Raw genomic sequence first — 21,902 nt, 5'->3', positions numbered from 1 at the left:
AGTTGACAATATAGTTATAATTGACAGTAAAGGTGAAGACAGAAAACTAACAAAACACAGGTAACTAGAAAGGAGAGCAGCAATATTGGGGTATCTGAAGGAAGCCAGATCATTTTTATGGTTCAGTAGACCTATTGGTATTACAGTATAATAATTGATATTCACATTAATGACTTGAAATAGCAAAAAGTTTAAATATGTTCTTTATAGCAGTGGTCCCCAACCTTTTTTGGCCATGGACTGGTTTAATGTCAGAAAGTATTTTCACAGACCAGCCTTTAGAGTGGAACGGATAAATGTATCATGTGACCGAGACAAGCGTCAAGAGTGAGTCTTAGACGGATGTAACAGAGGGAATCTGGTCATTTTTTAAAAATAAAACATCGTTCAGACTTAAATATAAATGAAACAGAAATAATGTAAGTTATTTATTCTTTCTCTGCGGACCGGTACCAAATGGCCCACGGACCGGTACTGGTCCATGGCCCGGGGGTTGGGGACCACTGCTTTATAGTATGTTTAAGAAGACAAAATATAATTAGGATGATTCCCATCTAAACTTTTTAATGGTAAAGCATATTAATATGCCTGTGTATTAAATCTTGATATCTATATGGAAAACTCAGTTAGACAGAATAATCCATTTGCTTGAAAGTTCCATGTAACTGAGATTTTACTTTTAGGAGTCACCAGATCTATAGTACACATGTCTGACCTTGTTAAGAATATTTGACCAGAATGCTAAGCTTAGTAGCTGTGCTCTTGTCTCTTGTGTCACACACATATTTACCATACTTGAATACTAACTACAACTTATAAAATTGTAGATTTTTTCCCTCTCAAAATATACCCACCCTTTTCCCTTTGGAACTAGCCTTTTGAGAATGGAGGATTAAGTGAAAAGAAATTGTTTTCTTAAACTGTTATAAAATAAAAAATATAATCCTATACAAATTAAGAATATAATTTAAACTAATTTTTATTTTGGTTAATTCATTTTCAAAATCATTAAGTTGTAAATTATTTTGCTTCTTTTTGTAATTGAACATTACTATGTAATTGAACATTGCTTGCTATAATAAGCTATTCTATTTCTTATAGGTCAGTGATACAATGAACAGTCCAAAAACTGAGCATACAGCAATGAAAGGAACTTCAGTGAAAAACAAACCAGATGTTAAAGCTTCAACTGATTCTAATGCCATTTTACATTCACCTCTGGCAGCTAATGCTTCTAATCATAATAATTATGTGGTGGATATACTAAGGAAAAATGAAGGTAAACAGATAGTATTTTAGGTAGAGCTAAAACTATAATAATGGTGGGGAATTTTAGAGTCTTTGAAAATGTAAATGTTGCATGGTTTTGATTCATTTTCAAAATAATAATGTAGCTACCATATGACCCTTGTTCGAGTGATGTGGAATGCCAGGATAACAAACCAGCACTTACCTGAATAGTAATGAGTAGCTAAGAGCTAAGGAATTTAAATGAGGAAGCTCTTGTCTGACATTTGCAGTTGGCCAGTGTGTTCAGGGGCACTATCCCATTACTCTTCTTTCTTGGGTTGGACTTCAATGGATGCTGATATCCCTCATCAAGATAGGAAATATAAGAGCAAAAATAAATTTGAGAGATAGGTTTAACTTTGAACTTACTGTGTTTGAGGCACTTGAAGAACATATTGGTAAAGATTTCTTTTTTTAGAGAGAGAGAGAGAGGCAGACAGACAGAAAGGGAGAGAGATGAGAAGCATCAGCTCATAGTTGCGGCATGTTAATTGTTCACTGATTGCTGCTCATATGTGCCTTGACTGGGGGGCTCAAGCCGAGCCAGTGGCCCCTTGGGTTCAGGCCAGTGACCTTGGGCTTCAAGCCAGCAACCTCTGGGCTCAAGCCAGCGACCATAGGATCATGTCTGTGATCCCACACTTAAGCCAGTGACCCTATGCTCAAGCTGGTGAGCCTACGCTCAAGCCGTGATCTTGGAGCTTGAGCCTGGGACCTCAGCATATCAGGTCGACACTTTATCCACTCCACCACCACTGATCAGACATATTGGTAAAGATTTCTAATGAGCAGTTCAATACTTAGGGCTGGAGTCTAGGAGGCAGTTCTTGGCTGGAAGTATAAATGTAGACATTAAGGGTATCTAAAATGCAAGCTTCACAGACCAAGGACTCTGTCTGGCATGTTCACTGATAGATTCCCAGAGCGTGGCACAGTGCCTACAACATGTTTTTGAGAGGTGTATGATTTATTAATGATAGTTAAACCACAGAGAAAAATATGTAAAGGGCGTAAAGAAAAGGCTTAGGAGTACCTGCAATTTAAAAAATCATTTGAAGAAGAGAAGGTAGGTAAAGAGATTGAAAAGGGGTTCCGAGCAGGTTAGGAAAATAACTAAAAAGGTTGGTATCATTTTTCCCTTCTATAGTGGACACCACAGTTTGTGAAAGTGTATGTATTATATGTCTCTCTCTACCACATGACTCTAAGTTCATGAGGTATGGACCATGCCTGCTTTGTTTCACCATTATAGAAACAAGCACAAAGTCTGGGAGGTAGTAAATCTTCAGTATTGTGGAATAAATGAATATAAATGATAGAAATAAACAGCTTCAAAAAGGAGCATGTGGTCAGCATAGTTTATATAACAGAAAGGTGAGGTAAATGAAAATTGGAAAGTATTCCTTAGAAATCACTGACATTTCCCGGAACCATTTCATTAAAGTCTATAGTATTTTTAAAACCACATTTGGAAAGCTACAGGAAGTAGAGACTGCTCTGAAGGGAATTAGCGAGAGGAGATAGTAACCGGAAGAGACTTGTGGGGCCTAGGATGGTGAGTGTTTGTTTGCTTGAGAGACTTGATAATGTCATGGACTAAGGGTCAAAAACTACTGAAGAAAAAGAACCTGTAAATTCTGAAGAGAGAGGAGTGGTTGATGAGAGGGTCCCAAAATATGAGAGAAGAATGGGACCAAGTGCACAGGAGGATGAATTAAACTTCCTCTGGAGAGAGGTCGCACATCCCCTGAAATGAAAGAGAAGGTAGAGAGGATGGGCATAATCATAAATATCATTCTTGTTTATGGTAGGAGAAGGTACAAAATTGATGGCATTCATGCCTGTTAACCTTTTTCCCCCCTAAAATTGGAGGCAAGGCCATTTGACGTATGATTTAGTAGAGCTTGAGAGCAGTGATTCAGTGTTTAGAATGGAAGAAGGAGCTGAGAAGTTGGACATCTGTTATAGATATAATACACTTTATTTTTCTAAATATTTTATGCCTAATGGTTAATTAATATAAATGATGTTTGTGGTGCTTATGTTTATAGTTTTAAAATTGAAAATACCAAGAACTGTACGATGAGAACTGTAAGACACTACAGTTAGCTGCAAGTATTATGTTAATAAGTGATCTTTTCTCTTTAATTTTAGGTCCTCACACTTCAGCAAATGTAGGTGTTCTAAGTAGTTGCCTGGACTTAAGAACAGTAATGCCTGAAACTTCTGTATCCAGTACTGTTTGCAGCGCACAAACTATGGTAACCCAGCAGACCATTAAAACTGAATCATCCAGTACAAATGGGGCAGTTGTTAAAGATGAAACTTCACTAACAACATTCAGTACCAAATCTGAAGGTTTGAAATGTGTTTCACATACTGTATTTTGAACCATTTTTGTATATAAATTTATCAAACTTACTTGTTTTATGTAGGAAATGAAATGTGTTTTACGCACTGTATTTTGAACCTTTATATATATTTTATGAATTCATCAGACTTGTTTTAGATTGGATTTGTGTTTCACCTTGAGTTGGGTCATATATAAACATATATAAGCATTTCAGTTAAAATCATTATGTAATATATACTCACAAAAATTAGGGGATATTTTATCACTTCATATTCATTTTGTAAATATCCCCTATTTTTTGTGAGCAGTATGCTTTCTGCTGCCTTACATAAAATACTTATATCAGCACATACTGAGATACAATATTGTGAATATATTCAGCAATTTTTTTTTTTTTCTTAGAAAAAATTAGTTCTAGACTATGGAGTAACAATTCTCCCAGCTTGATTGATGTCTGATTTTGTAATTTCTCATTTTTTTGCAGTAGGAATTGTGTTTCATCTTTGGTAAAACATTCTCTGAAGTTCTAGCTGGCTATCAAACTGTGGAAAAATCAACTTTGTGAATTAGTTTGAGTTAGAGGGTACATATTTCTAATTGTGATTTTTCTCCCTCTGATTATTTTTGTATTTTTATGAGTGATATTTTAATGTGTCTGTTTGGTAAGTGATGATGTAAGTCTTAGCTGATGAATTGTTTAATTTTTAGTTGATGAAACATGTGCACTGCCTGCAACTAAGATCAGCCGCGTGGAAGCTCCTGCTGTGGCGACGCCATTTTCTGTAAGTATGTGACCTGGAGACGATGTGTGCTCACAGAGAGTTAAAGGTGCTTTCACACTGAGCAGCTTTGACAGAATTCACAAAAAGATTTGAGGGTGTCCTCTCGTAATGGTTTGACATGGACTGAGTAATGAAGGGTTGAAGAGGGAAAATGTTCGCTGTAATGTTGAGTGAAAAAAGCTGGCAAACTCTATCTATACACACACACTAGATACATATATACTGTGGTCCCAATTCTATTAAAAAATACCCCTGGTGCATTTTTTATTTCACGAGTCCACACACATCCATATTACAATGCTAAATGAATTTTTCCAGATTGTGGGGCCACAGATAATTTTCTCTTTCCTCTTTATGCTTTCAATATTTTCCTATAATTAAATGTGTTACTTTCATAATCAGAAATGTGTGTGTGTGTGTGTGTGTATATATATATATACATATATATATGTAAATTACATTAATGGTTTTAAGAGTAAAAGAGTATGTTATATAACATAAAACTTGAATGGGTCTATCGCTAGCTACTTAATAGGAGAATAACAGAATATTGTAGTATTGGGTTAGACATACCTATAGGGTATCCTGACACTGTGACAGTGGGTTATTTATGGAAGGCCAGAATGGGTCTGCATGGCACCAACTTAAAATGCTAGGAATGTGCCTCACAAATATACCAAGATAGTCTTAATTACATAGATAAAGATAAGGGCAGTTCATTTTTTTGTGCATGTGTGTGTATATACTTTTAAATTTATTTTTAAATTATCGATCATTTCAACTTTATTGCTATGAGCAAGAGTTTTTGTTTGACCTTATATTTACTCTTTAGAGTCTTAAAAAATTGTCTATAGTTTTAGTTTTCTTTCAGTCATGATTTTGTGGATTTTGATCATATATTTACCTTCATCAGCTTTTACCTTTACAGAATGTTAAGTCCTAGTGTTATTCTATTCTTCTCAGGGAAAACTTATTAAAATGAACTTTTTTTTCTCTTAAATCTATTTTGCAATGCATCAGCCAGAGTGGTATTTGTTATTTCAGTTGGAGCCAGTTGTTTTATAAAAATTGTTGAAGAGAGTTTTTACAGCTTTAAAAATAAAAAAACAAGTTCAGAGCTATTCCTTTAAAAAAAAAAACCTTAAAGACTCTCAGCTCACTTTGTCATGTGTGATAGCCTATATAACAAATATTGTGAATTATAAGCATGTACCTCTGCTGTTATATATTTAAGACAGAAATAAATAACTGAAGTGCACATTTGTTTTGAGCTTCTGGAAACAGTGTCTCATTTATAAAGAAGATGGCTTAAAAAGGTTAGTTCCAGGGATAAGTATAATTCACTTATCACTAAAAGTAGCTTAAGGTAGAGGAAGTTTATTTGTTGTAAAGCAACATGAAAAAATGTAAAACTGTTTAATGTACTCCTCTTTAGTATGTATACTAAAGTATATTTAAATTGCATTTTAGTTTTGAACATTTTTTCTCCTTTTAGGTTTGGAGAATCACAGGTATTTCAAGTGCTAAGATCACTGAATTTCTGCTAGTTGTTTTTGAATATAGAAATAAGCCAGCTTGGAATGAATTTTTTATTAGCTCCTTTTGGAGCAAGTTGTAACGTCACACTAAAGGGATTAAATTTTCTTAGAGAGTCTCTGAAATGACAATGTTCTATAAAACAGCTGGCATTTTAACATATCACTGATTGGAAAGCATGCTAACTCCGGCTAGAAGTAGATAGTACAGACCTACTGACTTGGAGAATGCCTGTCACTCCTTGTGTTTGAATTGGCATCCCTGTTTCACTGTCAGTTGTTCTAATCTGTTAAGAGTTTATTTACTTAGAACAATTAATATTGTGGTGTTTACTCATATATCTACTTGTAGATCACTGCATGGACTTATTAAATATTGAAATTTATTATATGCTCAGTAAGGGTCTTCATTAATTTTTCTTTCCCTGAAATTAGAAAGAGACTCCTTCAAATCCAGTGGCCACAGTGAAAGCAGAACGACAGTGGTGTGATGTAGGAATTTTTAAGAATAACACTGCTTTGGTGAGCCAGTTTTATTTGTTGCCAAAAGGGAAGCAGATCATCTCAGAGGTAACTACTGATATATTTTCTACACTGAATTATAAGCCCCAAGACTGAGATTTTTTTTATTACTTTGATTGAAGTCACTTGAATGCATGAAATTGGGATCTGTTCACAATCAATAATATACCTAGTTATCTTATATTCTTTTCTAAGGATATTTATTTTTAATTATGATTTACTTTTTTGAGAGAGAGAGAGAGAGAGAGAGAGAGATGAGAAACATCGACTTGTAGTTGTGGCACTTTAGTTGTTCATTGATTGCTTCTCATATGTGCCTTGAACTAGTGGGCTTCAGCTGAGCCAGCAACCTTTGGGATCATGTCAGTGATCCCGTGCTAAAGCTGGTGACCCTGCAGGGACTTCGAGGTTTTAAACCTGGGACCTCAGCGTTGCAGGTCTATGCTCCATCCACTGCACCACCACCGGTCAGGCTTTAAGGATCTTTCTATAGAATATATCACAAGCAGTCATTTTAAAAAACTTAGACAATCACCCTGGCCGGTTGGCTCAGTGGTAGAGCGTCAGCCTGGCGTGCAGGAGGCCCGGATTTGATTCCCGGCCAGGGCACACAGGAGAAGCGCCAATCTGCTTCTCCACCCCTCCCCCTCTCCTTCCTCTCTGTCTCTCTCTTCCCCTCCTGTAGCCAATGCTCCATTGGAGCAAAGTTGGCCCGGGCGCTGAGGATGGCTCTATGGCCTCTGCCTCAGGCGCTAGAATGGCTCTGGTTGCAACAAAGCAACGCCCCAGATGGGCAGAGCATTGCCCCCTGGTGGGCATGCTGGGTGGATCCCGGTCGGGCGCATGCGGGAGTCTGTCTGACTGCTTCCCCGTTTCCAACTTCAGAAAAATACAAAAAATAAAAATAAAAAATAAATAAAAAAAACTTAGACAATCACTGGGCTGTATTTTGAGTCCTAAATAATATAGCCTGACTAGTACAGATAAGAATTTATTTTAATATCTTTAATTAATTTTGTTATGTGGTGTGCTTAGAGAATAGAATATTTTTTATTCTGAACTTTATTTCTGATTTCACAATTTAAAAACTTTAAAAGCCCCTGTAAGCTAATGACTACAATTTAATTTTCCTTTGGGTTTGAAATCCCTTAAAGAAGACCTATATCATATATATAAGTGAGACATTAACCCTCGAAGAATTGTGAAATAGGTAACAGTCCCAAAGCATACTGAACTAATTTTTATCTGGAATGGAGAATTGCCAAGGAAATAGATATTCAGTGTGAATCTCCCAGAACTCTGCACAAGTAGAGAATGTATCATTTGTCATTATATTTTAGTTTTTCTAATATTACTTCTGGTGTCCCTATTTTTCATATTGAATAATTCCAATTTTGTAAAAAATGATAGAAACTTTGGGTAATAATTTGTTAGAATTATGCCTAGTGAAATTTCTGGCTGTGGTTTGATTTCATATACAAGGAAATATCCATATAAGGTTCTAGCAGCTACCTGTCTCACTCAAAAGGTAAATAGAGCTTAAGATTTACAACCAGTAAATTTGGGTTTGAATGATTAGTCCCAACACTCAACAGTGTGACCTTGGACAAGTCACTTGTTTAAGCTGAGACTCAGTTTCCTCATTTATAAAATGAAGATGACATAGCGTCCTTAAAATAGGATGATACATTGATGCCCCATGTGTCACTGAGGTGTAGTAAGAGTTAGGGAGAATATGTAGAAATTGTTTGAAGTTGTAAATGTTATAATCTTCTTACCAGAGCATGATATCCAATTATTTAATTTAACATTTATTCAGCATGGAGATGAGGTAGTTATTATTTTGTTTAAGGTTACTGTTAATTTTTAAAAATATTTTATTTATTGATTTTCAGAGAGATGAGAGAGAGAGAAAGGCAGGGTGGGGAGAGGAGCAGGAAGCATGAACTTGTAGTGGTTGTTTCCCGTATGTGCCTTGACCAGGCAAGCCCAGGGTTTGGAACCGGCTACCTCAACATCCCAGGTCAACACTTTCTCCACGGGTTCGGCAGTTGCTGTTAATTTTTGCTACCTACATACTTTTCATGTGCAGACTACCCTTACATTTCTTTTTATAATCAGTGATTGTGAGCTGGAAAGGTTACTTAAAAAAATTTATTTTATTTTATTTTTAATTGAATTTATTGGGGTGACACTGGTTAACAAAATTATACGGGTTTCTGGTGCACAATTCTACAGCACATCATCTGATACAGGCAATACATCATCTGCCTTTATTATCTAAGGGAGAACTATTTCTTCAAACAAGAACCACCAGTTTATGGGCTTGCTTTTGTATTGGACGGCTCATTCCATGTGTGAAAAAAGGGAAATAAGTGTGAACTAGAACCTTAAAACATATCATTCTTTAAAAGTTTTGTTTAACTAAAAAAATAATTAATTGCACCTTTCCTTTCCTTTTGCACTTATTACATTTTAGATAGGAAATGCAGACGTACCTGACTACAATTTACTTACGAAACAAGATCTTGTTCCAGGCACAGGATATAGATTCAGGGTTGCTGCTATCAATGGTTGTGGAATAGGCCCTTTCAGCAAAATCAGTGAATTTAAAACTTGTATTCCCGGCTTTCCTGGAGCTCCGTCTGCAGTCAGAATTTCAAAGGTGAGATGTCAGGTCAGGACCTGATGATTTAAATTATTTGAAACTTTGTACATGAAGTAAAATTGTCAGTTTAGAGATTTTTGTTAGTGTCTGATGAAATGAGAGATATTTCAAGGGGTGAATTAAAAGTTTAAAAAACATTTTTTACTACCATATTTTAAGGACCACATTTCAAGCAGAATTACAGAGTTCAGATTACAGAAAGTCAGGGAGATATGGTATGCTTCTTAGTATTAATTTTGTTCTTGTTCGTGGAACCAAAATGCTTGTGATGGAAAATTTTAACAGACTACATAAAATTGGATTATATTTTATCCTAAGGTCCTGACCCTCCTTAGAGAAGAAAAGGTTTGCTTTCAAGCAGAAAAAATCTCTTTCTTAGAATAGTACATAGGCAGACATTTAAGCGTAGTTATGTTTTTGAAAGTGGGCATGAATTAAACATTGCAGATCCAATTAAGATAAAACTCAACAATGAAAGTTCTAGCATCTAATGCAGTTACTTTAGCAAAAAGCTGCCTTTTGTGTTCTAAAGATAGAATCAACATAAATGATAGCAGAGAAAATTTCAGAACCTTTACCTGGTTTTTTCTTTCCTCTCCTAAAGAATGTTGAGGGTATCCATCTTTCCTGGGAACCTCCAACTTCACCTTCTGGAAATATTTTGGAGTATTCAGCCTACTTGGCAATCCGTACAGCACAAATACAAGATAATCCAAGTCAACTTGTGTTTATGAGGATTTATTGTGGTCTTAAGACATCGTGTATAGTAACTGCTGGGCAACTTGCAAATGCACATATTGATTATACATCCAAACCTGCCATTGTGTTCAGAATATCAGCAAAGAATGAAAAGGGATATGGACCAGCTACACAAGTTCGATGGCTTCAAGGTAACAATAAAAAAGCACCTTTAAATTGAATTTTTTGAATAAAGCTATTGTGACTATGATTATTTATTAGTAACTGGTTATAAAGATTTGTCATTCAAAAGAGTTTTCTTTGTATTTCTGGCAGTTATGAATTTGAATTTGTAAGTTCTTAAAATGTATTTGCTCAATTCTAGATCCAAATAAAAATAGAAAAGAAGCAAAGACTCTCTGAGAATTAGTATATGGATTCTTTGTTATAGTTAGAGCTCTTTTATAAAAGAGAATAGTAAAATTAAGATAAAATCTAGAAGGCTTTATTACCCCAATATATTTTATAAAGGCTATGTAACTCAGTCATCCTAGAGTTACTGAGCTGATTCTAGTAACTGGCTATTGTACGATGTGTTGTCTTATTGATGTTTTCTACCTTGTAAAGGCCCTGTCTTCAAGTCCTCCCTCTAACATTATTATATATGAGCAGTGATCCTCTAACAACTATCTTCGACTGGATAATATTTGTGATACTAATATTAGCAACCATTTTATTTCTTTATCTACAGTTAGCACAGCTTAAGAAATTAGAAGAAAGAGGCAAGTTCAGAAACTCTGCTTTTAAATTTTTACTTTTTTTCCAAGAGTCATAGTAAAATATAAAAAGAATAAGTTTTCTTGGTTCATGATAGGGTGACATATTGGAATATATTTTTGGCCAAAGCACTTAACTTACCTGTCCCTCAGCACTTAAATTCTGTATTTTCATCAAAAGTGAAGTCTATCTGAACATTTTAACATCTGCTTTCCTGTACCTAATTTTACTTTTGCTGGAATTGAAACATTCATAATTTAAATAAAAATTAAAGTATATATCCCCTTATTGAGGAAAGAAAGAAGCACCTTAAAGGACACAAATTTTGAAATAGTGTTTTAAACATTTGTAAGATTTTTGTAAATGCTCTAGATGTTTTATTTTTGCATTGTTTTTACCTTGAAATTGTACAAACTTTTTTACAACTGAAATATTAGCATTAGTTTACTCAGGTTCCCTTACAATCTTAAAGATACAGGTAGGCATAGTGGATACTCTGCTGCAAGTAACATATTTTAATAAACTTGTAGATATTTCATGGTGTCACTGCCTATACAAATCGGGAATTGATATACAGAGCAATAATTGCAGAAAAGATATCTCAATCGAAGCTGCAGTAACTGCAGGGGCACAGGTCTGTGTTTTTTATACCGTGTAACCTTACGCCAGTTTAGGTTGACTGAGTAACTATGTCCTCCAACTTCATGTATAATACTCCCAGCAAAAATAGATTTAATTGTGCAGAATTGATATATATGTATGTTCCAGTTACTAATTTAAAATGTATAGAATATTTTAATATATAATTTTTGTAAAGAACTGGGATTTTTATACTACAGTATTTGTAATTAATGTCTCACTAATTAATTTTCTCTTGAAGAAAATATGCAAATTGTTAGATGCATAATGAGTGGTTTCCAAACTCTAAAGGTAAAATAAATGCACTACTCTCGTGTTATTAGAATATCTTTTTTGTGGTTTTATGAATTCTTAATCTTTGAATATGTACTTTCCAATGTTTACAAGAAGCTTCTCTGGTTTGTTATTCCAGCACCTCCCTTGGTGAGAGCTTCATTCTGCATTTTTTTTAACTCATATGCTTTGCTTTTGGCATATGCTTGCTTTTTGCACTAGTAGAATTTTAACTTACCTCATTATTATGTTTGTAATCATTTATATAGCTTCCATAATGTGTCTGATATAGGCTAAACAAATACTTAACCAAAGTTAAAATAAATGGTAAGCAATTTTGCACATATTAAATATTAGGGTTTGTGGTATGTGTGTGTGTTTAGTTATAAAAAGAGTAAGAATGGAAAGTTTTAGTTAGTATATGTTTCAAGCCCAATTATTTTAATGATCTATTTGCTTTATTAGAAAAAGTTCTGGTTTTTAACCCTTTATTCTCTGCATTAACAGTTTGCATCTTGAAGTACTTCTCTTGTTGACAAGGAATAAGCTGACTTTAAGCAAAGAATGGAGTCTTTGCTTGAGTGTGCACACTTATATCTGTTTAGTATTTGGTTTAGTTTACTTTGCTTAAATGCTTCTACTATTCTAAACCAAGAGGTGACCATGAACCTTTGGTTCAAACATCTGTCTTATTTTCTAGAGAGAAAGGCATTCTTTCTGTACCAAGAGATTTGTTAAAATAACTAATGTTTTTACTTTGAGAATTAGCCCAGAATATATCATTTTATGGCATTTGTACATTCAGTCCTGCTCACATTTATTTGTCTGATAAATGATTGGTGACCGAAAGATGCCATTGAGAAATCTCTGTAGCTTTGACATTAACAGTTAATAAGAGATCTGTGAGCTGTGTGTACATGACCAGAATGGATTGGGGTAAATAATAGGAAAAGTGCATCTAGCTTATGATTGGCATATTTCTAAGTGGGCTATATTATGCTGTTATCACAAGAGGACTTACACCGAGTTAAATTAATTTCTTTACTCCTCCTAGCTGGATAAGCAATTCAGATGTTCAAGTCTTTGTGCCACAGTCCTCTTCCTGGGCTCTGCAACTTTGGTTCACATAATGTAGTAAAAAGATTTTGGTGTTGCATGCTTTTAGAATTGAGTTTTCTAAAATATTGTGTTGGTTTCATTTTAGGTTAGTAAACAGCTTGGGCAGTTTAACTAGAAATAGCATATTATTGACTCACTTTCACCTACCTTTTTAAAAAAAATGGAAATAATCTGATTGCATGTATGACGCCCCCTTGCCCTATAACCTGATTATATAAATATAATCATTTATAAGAAGGTGAAACTGGTGATCCATTGTTTCAAAGACTTGTATGCTAGCAAAGATTTGTTCTGATTAGAGATATGGTCTACTATGACTGAAGTTATTTTTATTTTTAAAAATTGCAGCACTTGTAGCAGAAAAGTCAGTTGTGACATTGGCTATGAAGAGATTATTAGTATTTAAAATAATTGTAGTCATCTGGTCATAAATGAAATAGGTTGCAAAATAGACTTGGTCTTTGACCATTTAAGATATAACTGACAGTTATATTTTCCAAGACTGATTTTAGGCAGTTTTATGTATTCTGTACCAATGATATGTAAAATAAAGCACCTTTTCTACTGTAACAATTATAGATGTTATTTATTTTGAACTATTCTGAAAGAAATATTAGTGATGCAGAGTAAATATGTAGAAATGTTGATTTTTATATTATAGTCAGGTTCATAAAGAATGCAGTGTGTCTAAAAACTTGTTTTTAAGTTAGTGTAGTATGTTTGGAAGTTATTTTCTTATAGAAATGTAAAGCCTAACCCTAATAGTAGCTGAACTACTATGCTTGTAAAAAGGCAAGTTGCTCCAAAAAACAGTCTAAACTGGTTGTCACCTCTTTTTTGTCTTCTATTTACTCTTAAAATTTTTTTATTAAAGTATAGTTGGCATACAATAGTGTATTAGTTTCAGGTGTACAACATAGTAATTCAACATTTATATATACCTTATGCTGTGATCAGCACAGTAAGTCTAGTACCCATCTGTCACCATGTGAAGTTATTATGACATAATTGATTATTCCCTGTGTTGTACACTATACATCCCCATGGCTTGTGAATTTATAACTGGAATTTTGTGCCTCTTATTCCCGCTCACCTTTTCACCCATCTCCACACCCTCTCCCCTCTGGCAACCATTAGTCTGTTCTCTTGCTGTGAGTCTGTTTCTGTTTTGTTTTATTCATTTGTTTTATATTTTTAGATTCTAGATGTAAGTGAAATCTTTTTTTTTTTCTTTGTCACCCATTTTGAACTCACAGCAGCTAGGCCTCTGTCCTGCTACTTCATCAACATGGCTCTAGCAGAGGTCAGGGATACCTTCTCGTCACCCAGATCCAGTGGATTCTTTGATTATACTTAGTCCTGACCGTTGCACATTTTATTAGTTTCTGTGATATCATGCTCTGCCTCTCTTTATGCACCTCTGTCTGCTTTCCCCCTCCCACTGGTCTCCATTTGTGTTTTCAAGATTCAAGTCAAATATTGCCACCCTGATGAAGCATTTCCTGGCATGCTCCTTTTCTAGGTAGAGTCGACCCCTTCTCATATCCCCAGTGTCCTTTGTTAAATCATCTTATATGCTTTGTGCCCTTATTTGTTGGACTAGTTCCTTTCCTTCTGCCAGATGGTAGGTCTTTGAGACAGAGACTGGGTCTTTATATCTCTTCCATTTCACCCAGTTAGCTGGTACTTAATATTTTAACAAATTATTAAAGAAAATTATCACCTTTACATCTCTCCACACTCTCATTCCCCCTTCTCAGATTGAGGTCAAAATAGGAGGGAGGCTTTGAAAGGGAAAGCGTTGGTAGCAGATTTAATAAGGCTTTGGAGGAAGCACAAACTCCAGCTTCATTTTAACCTATCTGCCGTTACTTAGGTTCCTAAGAGATATTCTGGGATAAGTAGGGCTATGTCACATACTTACTAGGCTAAAAGGTATTCAGTATAGATATGTATAGATCTCAAGAGGAAGTCTTTGGTCTAAAAATATCTGAGTGTTTAGTGAAATAACTGGGCATTGCTGGATTATGGTTTTTAACATTGGGTGGTCAGGAGAGTGAGCTAAAAATATTTTCAAAGTTAATCAATCTCTCTGATTTCCATATAGGAAAGCCATGGGTAATTGTCTAACATTAGGGAAAAAAACTACCTATTTTTAGTAATTAAGCACAGAGAACTGCTGGAGGACACGGAACACCAGCATTAGAACCACACTGGATTCCATTACTTATCAAGTCAGGTCACTGTTGTCACCTCTGAGCTTGTGGGACAAAGGATTATTACACTACTGGAAAACAAGATAACATTGGCATACCTTTCTTCCCAGTTGTAGTTGGGAATGCCTATACCTAAATATTCCTATAACTCAGGAAAAGACTTTTTTATCATGCATAGAAAAACAAATCACAACATTCTGGGGAGAAATAATGAATTCCCTAAACTGAATAAGGAAAGAAAAGGCTATAAAAGTCCAAAGCCTCCTTGTTCAAAGCAGATTTCTTTATCTTATTTGGATTCGTTTCCTCTTTCCAACCTCTGCAGAACTAAAATCAGGAAAATGTCCACTTGTGGGACTATTGCTCTTAGCAAGGTCATCTGAAAACAAAGTGTGGTGAGGTTCTTTTGTATATTTGGTATCTTGGATAACTTGAATTGAACAAGAACTCTGGTACTTAAAGTTCATCAAATTCACAGACTGACTGCCACTCATGCCGATACCTCAAATTCAAAAGTCTTGAGAATACAGGATTATGAAGCCTTTGGCCTTGGGTAGAGAGAAGGCTAGGAAGTCATAGGTATAAGCTGTGGAGGCAACAGAAAGGTTTTCTATTTCCTGATTTGATTTGCTGATTCAGCAACAAGTCTTTGCAGAGTACTCAGAGATGTCAGGGTGTTTACATATAACCTCTGAAGATAAAAGTGTAAAAAGTATGAATCAGTGGAGTATCAGATATGAAAGCTATAACAGAGAAAGAGATGGTCCCTCATTCTACCCACTCCCCCTTTCTGGTCTCTTTACCCCCAGAGACAAGAAGCTAAAGAAGACATTATACATTCCTTAGCATGAGATTGAGGATGGTACAAAGAGAACCCTCTGTGTCTGAGCATACACAGTTAAAAATTAAAGGGACCAGCTGGTACTTGTTTTTGAACAGAGTTAACTCTTTCCACTAGTAAACCATGGTCAAGTAGATGTCTGGCTCTCACCAAAAGGATTATCCATTTTTCCTTCTATCTGGGGAGATAGAGTAGAAGTCCCCTAAGAACTTGAGAAAGGTTCCCTCCTACTTTCTCTGATTCTTATTAGAGAGGGAGGACAGAGCTACAAGTATAATTACTATCTAACATAGTAAATAAAAGTTTACATGTGCCACTCGTGACGGCATAGCATGTAAGAGAGTGGGTAGAGTCCTGAAGGTCTCTGCTTGATCCAAAATCATCTTGCTATCAGTTGCCGGCTAGCACCCCCTGGTGGCATTGCCCATTCCAGCTTAAATATGGGTAAGATTTGGGTCTTTAGCCGCCTGAGATTTTTAAATAGCTATACCAATGTCTGGAATTTCTGATGAGTTGATACCCTTGTATTAGACACAGTTGGGGAGATTGGCCCTGGGGAATCTATTTCCTGCTCCCCCATTTCTTGGGAGTGGTTTGCCAGCCATTTACTGTCGGGCTTAGTCTACCTCTTGCACCGATTCCCTAACTCAAGATCACTTTAGACTGCTATGTTTGGGTACAGGGAAAAGATCGAAGGTTTCAAGATTTTTTTTTCAATTTTTTAATTGTATACCAAAATTGATAGCTAATACCCTGAATCAGGAGAAATTGTATCTTAACTGTGTCTTGTTTAATCTGCAAAGTGTTACTGCCAATGATGACCTTGGAAGACATGATTGCAGAATTGTTTATAACATTTGTGTGACCAAACTGGCACCTATGACTGACAGAAGTGGAGAAACTGAATAGCTATGCACTTTCTGTATTTTTGGATTACTTAACATGTCAATGCGTTACTAGAAAAATGTGCCAAAGGGAATTTGTAGTTTTGAAAGTCAACAGAACTCAGTAAAGAGGTGGTATCCTTATTGGTTTATTTTGGAATTTACATAATCTATTATTGTATTCTCACTTTATGCAAATAATTATACCCAGTGAACAAAGGAACCAATTAACCAGAATTATCCCAGTGACTACAAGCCTTCAGGGCCAAGTAGGGCTATAACACTGCTTATAATCTCATTGGATCCTGACCTTATGGGAGCCTAGTTAGCTTCTGTGAGGAACAGCCATACGGATTCCTTTTTTCATATTATCATGTACTTCTTCCCCATTAGTGACAATAATTGGCTGATTTGCAGTGCACAGCAGTAACTGAAATATTGGGGAGATGCTCCCTCTCTTTTGGTGAAATTATGTCTTATATAACCCTATACTTATTTTTTATTCTTATATTTGTTGTGAAATAAATGATCATGCATATACCCAACAATCAGCTTAAAAATTAGAACATTCTCAGATGCCTAGAATCCCCCACTTGTCCTCCCTCCACACACACCACACAAGGTAAACATTATTCTGGATTTTTAAAAAATAATTCCAGTGTTTTTATTTATGGTTTTATCATCTATGTTATGTACCCCTATAAGTTGTTTAGAGTTACCTGTTTCTGAACTTTTATGTACCAGTAAATGGTATTATGCTGTATGTATTCTTCTATGACTTTTTTCTGACAATTGTTTTTTAAATTCTCATCATGTATATGCATGTAACTATTTCATTTGTCTTCACTACTGTATAGTATTCCATTACATGACTGTACCACAATTTATCTGTTCTTCTGTTCTCGGAAATTTGGGTTATTTCCAGTTTTTGGCTATTACAAACAATGCTGCTATGAACATTCTCTCAAGTACAATGAAAGCCCCATGTGGACAGGGAGTTTTTTCTATTTTGTCTGATTTTTGTCTGTTTAGACATTCACAGTGTCTAAAACAATACCTGGCACATGGTAGACACTCCACACATATTAGAGGAATGAATGAATTATTGCACATATATCCTGGTGGCACATGGCAAGGGTTGCTGTAGGGCAGTTGTTTTCAAAGTGTGGTCTAGGGACTTCTAAGGGTCCCTGAGATCCTGTCACGGGGTCTGTGAGGACAAAGCTATTTCCATAAAAATACTAAGACATTATTGTCCTTTTCACTCTCATTCTTCATGACTTTATTGTTTTCCAGATATATGATGCTATCTATCATCACCCTGATGGCTAATCAAATGTGTATTTGTATATTTTTGTGTTTTGAAAATGTCTCTTAATTTCTAATAGGGAAAAGGTTGATAAATATAACCTGCATGAGCAACAGCAATTTGAGATCCTCAATAATTTATAACGATGTAAAGAAGTCATGCTGAACTGTTTCTGAAGCATTTGTCCCAGTTTACACTCCCACTGGCTGCAGTTGAGTGCCATTGCTCCACATCTTAGCAAACACTTGGTCTTGATTGTCTTTTATACTTGTCAATTGGATGGCTATTGTGTCTTAACTGTGAGTTTGATTTGCATTTCCCTGATTGCTAATGAAGTTGAGTTTTCTCTCTGTATAAAAATGTTTCCTGTTCTGTGAAATGCCTATTCATGTCTTTTGCCCATTTTTCTGTGTGTTGTTTTTCATTGATTCATATGATTTCTGTATATATTCTGGATACCAATTCTTTGTCATTTAAACATGGTGCATATATCTTCTCCCAGTTTGTGTACTATCTTTTGTAATTGCATTGAATTTGACCAACTTGGAGAAAATTGATTTGTCTTTTTTAATGAGTCTTATAGCCAAAAATATTGTATATCTCTCCATTTATTTGGTCTTTTGATATCTCTCAATAAAGTTTAATAGCTTTTCTCCATAAAGGTCTTCATGTCTTATATTAGATTTCCTAGGAGTTTTATATTTTTTAAGGCTATGGTAAGTTTTTTTAAAAATTATACTTTCTAGTCTAACTGGTTGTTGCTGATTATAGATACAGTATATTGTTGCTATGTGTTGACTTTAGATCCAGCAACCATGCTAAACTTTTACCAATTTTAGTATCTACTTATTTTTTCTAATTTTTTTCATATAATTCTATCATCTACAAATAGTGAGGTTTTCTTCCTTTTTGATTCTTCTAACTTAAAAAAAATTTTTTTTTCTTATATTGCTGCACAGGTCAAGACCTGTATAGTACAGTTGAAAAGAACTGATAATGAACATCCATGTCTTATCCCTGAGTTAAAGGGAGTGCTTTCAACATTTCAGTTCAGTATTTTTTTTTCCCCACAAAGAGCCTTTATTAGATTAAGAAGATTCTCTTCTAATTCTAGTTTGTTATGTTATGAATGAATGTTTTAATTTTACTGCTTTTTATCATCTATTTAAATGGTGGAATTGTTTTCTTTTTAATGTTAAAATTCTTTTTAATGTTTAAAATTATGGTAGTTGACTTTTTCATATTGAACCAAGCTTTAATTCCTAGGATAAACCCAACTTGGTCATAGGTGTATGTGCCCACACACATTTTAATACATTGCTGGACTCAATTTGCCAATGCTTTGTTTAGGATATTTGCTCCTATGTTCATGACTGAAATCAGCCTGTAATACTCCTTTCATGTCTGGTCTTGGCATCAAGGTTAGACTAGCCTCGTGAAATGAGCTTTCCAATTGTCTGGAAATTTCAACTTGGACCTTGTCTTCAAAGACATTTGTCATTAAGAGAAGAATTTGAACTCTATCTTCTATTTCTTTAGGGCAGGGGTCCCCAAACTATGGCCCGCAGGCCACATGCGGCCCCCTGAGTTCATTTATCCGGCCCCCACCGCACTTCCAGAAGGGGCACCTCTTTCATTGGTGGTCAGTGAGAGGAGTACTGTATATGGCGGCACCACAAAGCGCGGCGTCGCTCATGTACACTACTACTTCTGGTGATGCAGGACGTACGCGTCACAGCTCTGGAAGCGTGTCATATCACTTGTTACAGCTAGCAGTGACAAATATGGAACCAACATTGACCATCTATCTCATTAGCCAAAAGCAGACCCATAGTTCCCATTGAAATACTAGTCAGTTTGTTGATTTAAATTTACTTGTTCTTTATTTTAAATATTGTATTTATTCCCGTTTTTTTTACTTTAAAATAAGATATTTGCAGTGTGCATAGGGATTTGTTCATAGTTTTTTTATAGTCTGGCCCTCCCAACAGTCTGAGGAACAGTGAACTGGCCCCCTGTGTAAAAAGTTTGGGGACCCCTGCTTTAGGGGTTATAGGATCATTAGGATTTTATTATTGAGTCAGTTTTGTATATGTGCTGCCAAAGTGAGTACGCAGTTTTAATTAATAACTTTTACTAGTAATTTGTTTCAGCTTAATTTAAAATTTGATATGAAGTTAGCCACATTATCTTTATATTTTTAGTTTCTATGGCATCTGGAGTTATGATTCCTTTTCATTCCTGCTAGTTTATTTGTGACTTTTTTTAAATTAGTTTTTCCAGAGCTTTGAATATTTAACCCATTAGTTATTTTTACAGTTATTTCCAAATGCCCAGGGTATGTTATAGTTATGTTTGTTCTTTTGGAGATGTTGGGGAATGAAGTGTTACAGTTCTCTAATCTTTATTTTTGCCAGAGAATGAGCTATACGTTTTCAGTTTTCTGAAATTTGAGATTAGCTTTATGATTTATTATGTGATCCTTTTCTCTCCATGTTCCACATATAGTTGAAAAGAATGTGTATTCCCCAATTGTGGAGTATAGTATCCAACAGATCCAACTTAATAGTTGTGCTGTGCAAATCTTCTGTGTACTGATTTACCTTACACTTGATTTCTTATTTCCTGGTCTCAAGACCTCATTATGATAGATTCTCAATATCGCTTGAAGTTACCATTATTATCTTTCTATCATTTTTTACTTTATTCTTAGGGGCAACCTACTTTAGAATTCTATCCTGGTGTATTGCACCCTTTATAATTATGCAGTCACTCTATTTCTGAATGCTTGCTCCCGTTGTTTTGTTGTTACTATAGCAATATTTTGATTAGTCTCTATCTTAATATCTTAGTTCTTTCTTACATTTTGAGTTTGCAGGAGACACTTAAAAAAAGACCAAAGAAAATCTTTTTAACTGGATAGTTTTGGACATTTATATTTATTGCGATTACAAATGTTGGATTTATATCTAGGTCCTCATCATAAATTATGTGTTGGTTTTTTTGTCTGCTTCCCCCTTGCCCTTGTCTTTTTCATTCTGTATTTTTCTCTTCTATTTGTTGAATTTTTATTTTCAATTATGTTTTTTCTTAGAGTTCTACTTGGTTTACACGTCTCCTTGTTTATTTTGTGTAATCTTTTGCTCATTGTTCATATTTTCCATGCTTCTGTTCCTTTGAACATCATTCCTTTTCCCTGTAGAATCCTTGTGGCTGATTCCTCTGTTGTATAAACTTTTTCACTCGTGGTGCCATTTTCCCTTTAGTCTGGTGGTATTTTAAACTTCCTTTCCTTGGAAAATAGGAAATATTGGAAATATGAACTGAAACTGAGATTCTTGAGAGAATTTGCTCTGTCAGCCACTGTGGGGTTACCCACCTGAAACCACTCATCAGCTTGAGAGTTCTGGAATTTCAGATCCCAAACCTTGATGGCTGGCCTGAATGCATTTGAGGGTGCTGATATATCCCCCTACACTCAGCACCAAAACAGACAGGCAGGTTCCTAGCTGCCCACTTCTCTGTGGTGGCTTGTCTGGACTTCTTAGGCTTCATGTCCGGTCCCTGCCCTGTTGTTTCATGGTCTCTAGAGTTCAACAGAATTCTCAGGGCAAAGTAGGCACAGGGTTTCTGCTGGCTTACCTCACAGGATTCTTATTCTCACTTCATTTTTGGAGTTCTACAGATGGACTTACTTTCATGTCAACTCAGGGATGCATTTTAAAAGACACTGTATATCATTTAATATTACTTTACATTGTTGCCTATATTTTATCTAGCATTTGGTTTTGTAAACTGGAGTCATTGAGAGTAGATTGCCTTACAACTAGAGACAAAGTATAAATTAAAATTTGCTTTACTTGGTGGTTTTTTACCACCAGTCCTCAGACGAATGCCGGTCCGCCAGAAATTTCATGCATGTCCCTGATGCTGTATGAAGATTACAATGTCTATAATCATTGGATCTCTACTCTTCATACAACATCAAGTGGTTAACTATTTCATGGACTGGCATG

General features: G+C 35.3%; 1 protein-coding gene across 2 annotated transcripts in view; it reads left to right on the top strand.

Moving 5' to 3' along the window:
- HCFC2 (host cell factor C2) overlaps positions 1-21,902 on the top strand; it is a 48,888-nt gene that overhangs the window by 26,025 nt on the left and 961 nt on the right. Inside the window, exons 10-15 of one of the 2 annotated variants that reach the window (XM_066356186.1) lie at positions 1,102-1,279; positions 3,445-3,648; positions 4,352-4,425; positions 6,396-6,530; positions 8,962-9,147; positions 9,755-10,040. In XM_066356186.1, coding sequence (XP_066212283.1) covers positions 1,102-1,279; positions 3,445-3,648; positions 4,352-4,425; positions 6,396-6,530; positions 8,962-9,147; positions 9,755-10,040 — 1,063 coding nt within the window. Of the gene's footprint in view, positions 1-1,101; positions 1,280-3,444; positions 3,649-4,351; positions 4,426-6,395; positions 6,531-8,961; positions 9,148-9,754; positions 10,114-21,902 lie in introns of those variants that run through there. The other variant, XM_066356196.1, reaches the window with a different exon arrangement.

This window comes from Saccopteryx leptura, chromosome 1 (assembly GCF_036850995.1).
Source record: "Saccopteryx leptura isolate mSacLep1 chromosome 1, mSacLep1_pri_phased_curated, whole genome shotgun sequence".
Taxonomy (NCBI): domain Eukaryota; kingdom Metazoa; phylum Chordata; class Mammalia; order Chiroptera; family Emballonuridae; genus Saccopteryx; species Saccopteryx leptura.
Note: the sequence above shows the minus strand (reverse complement) of the source record. Positions and strands in the feature narration are given on the sequence as shown.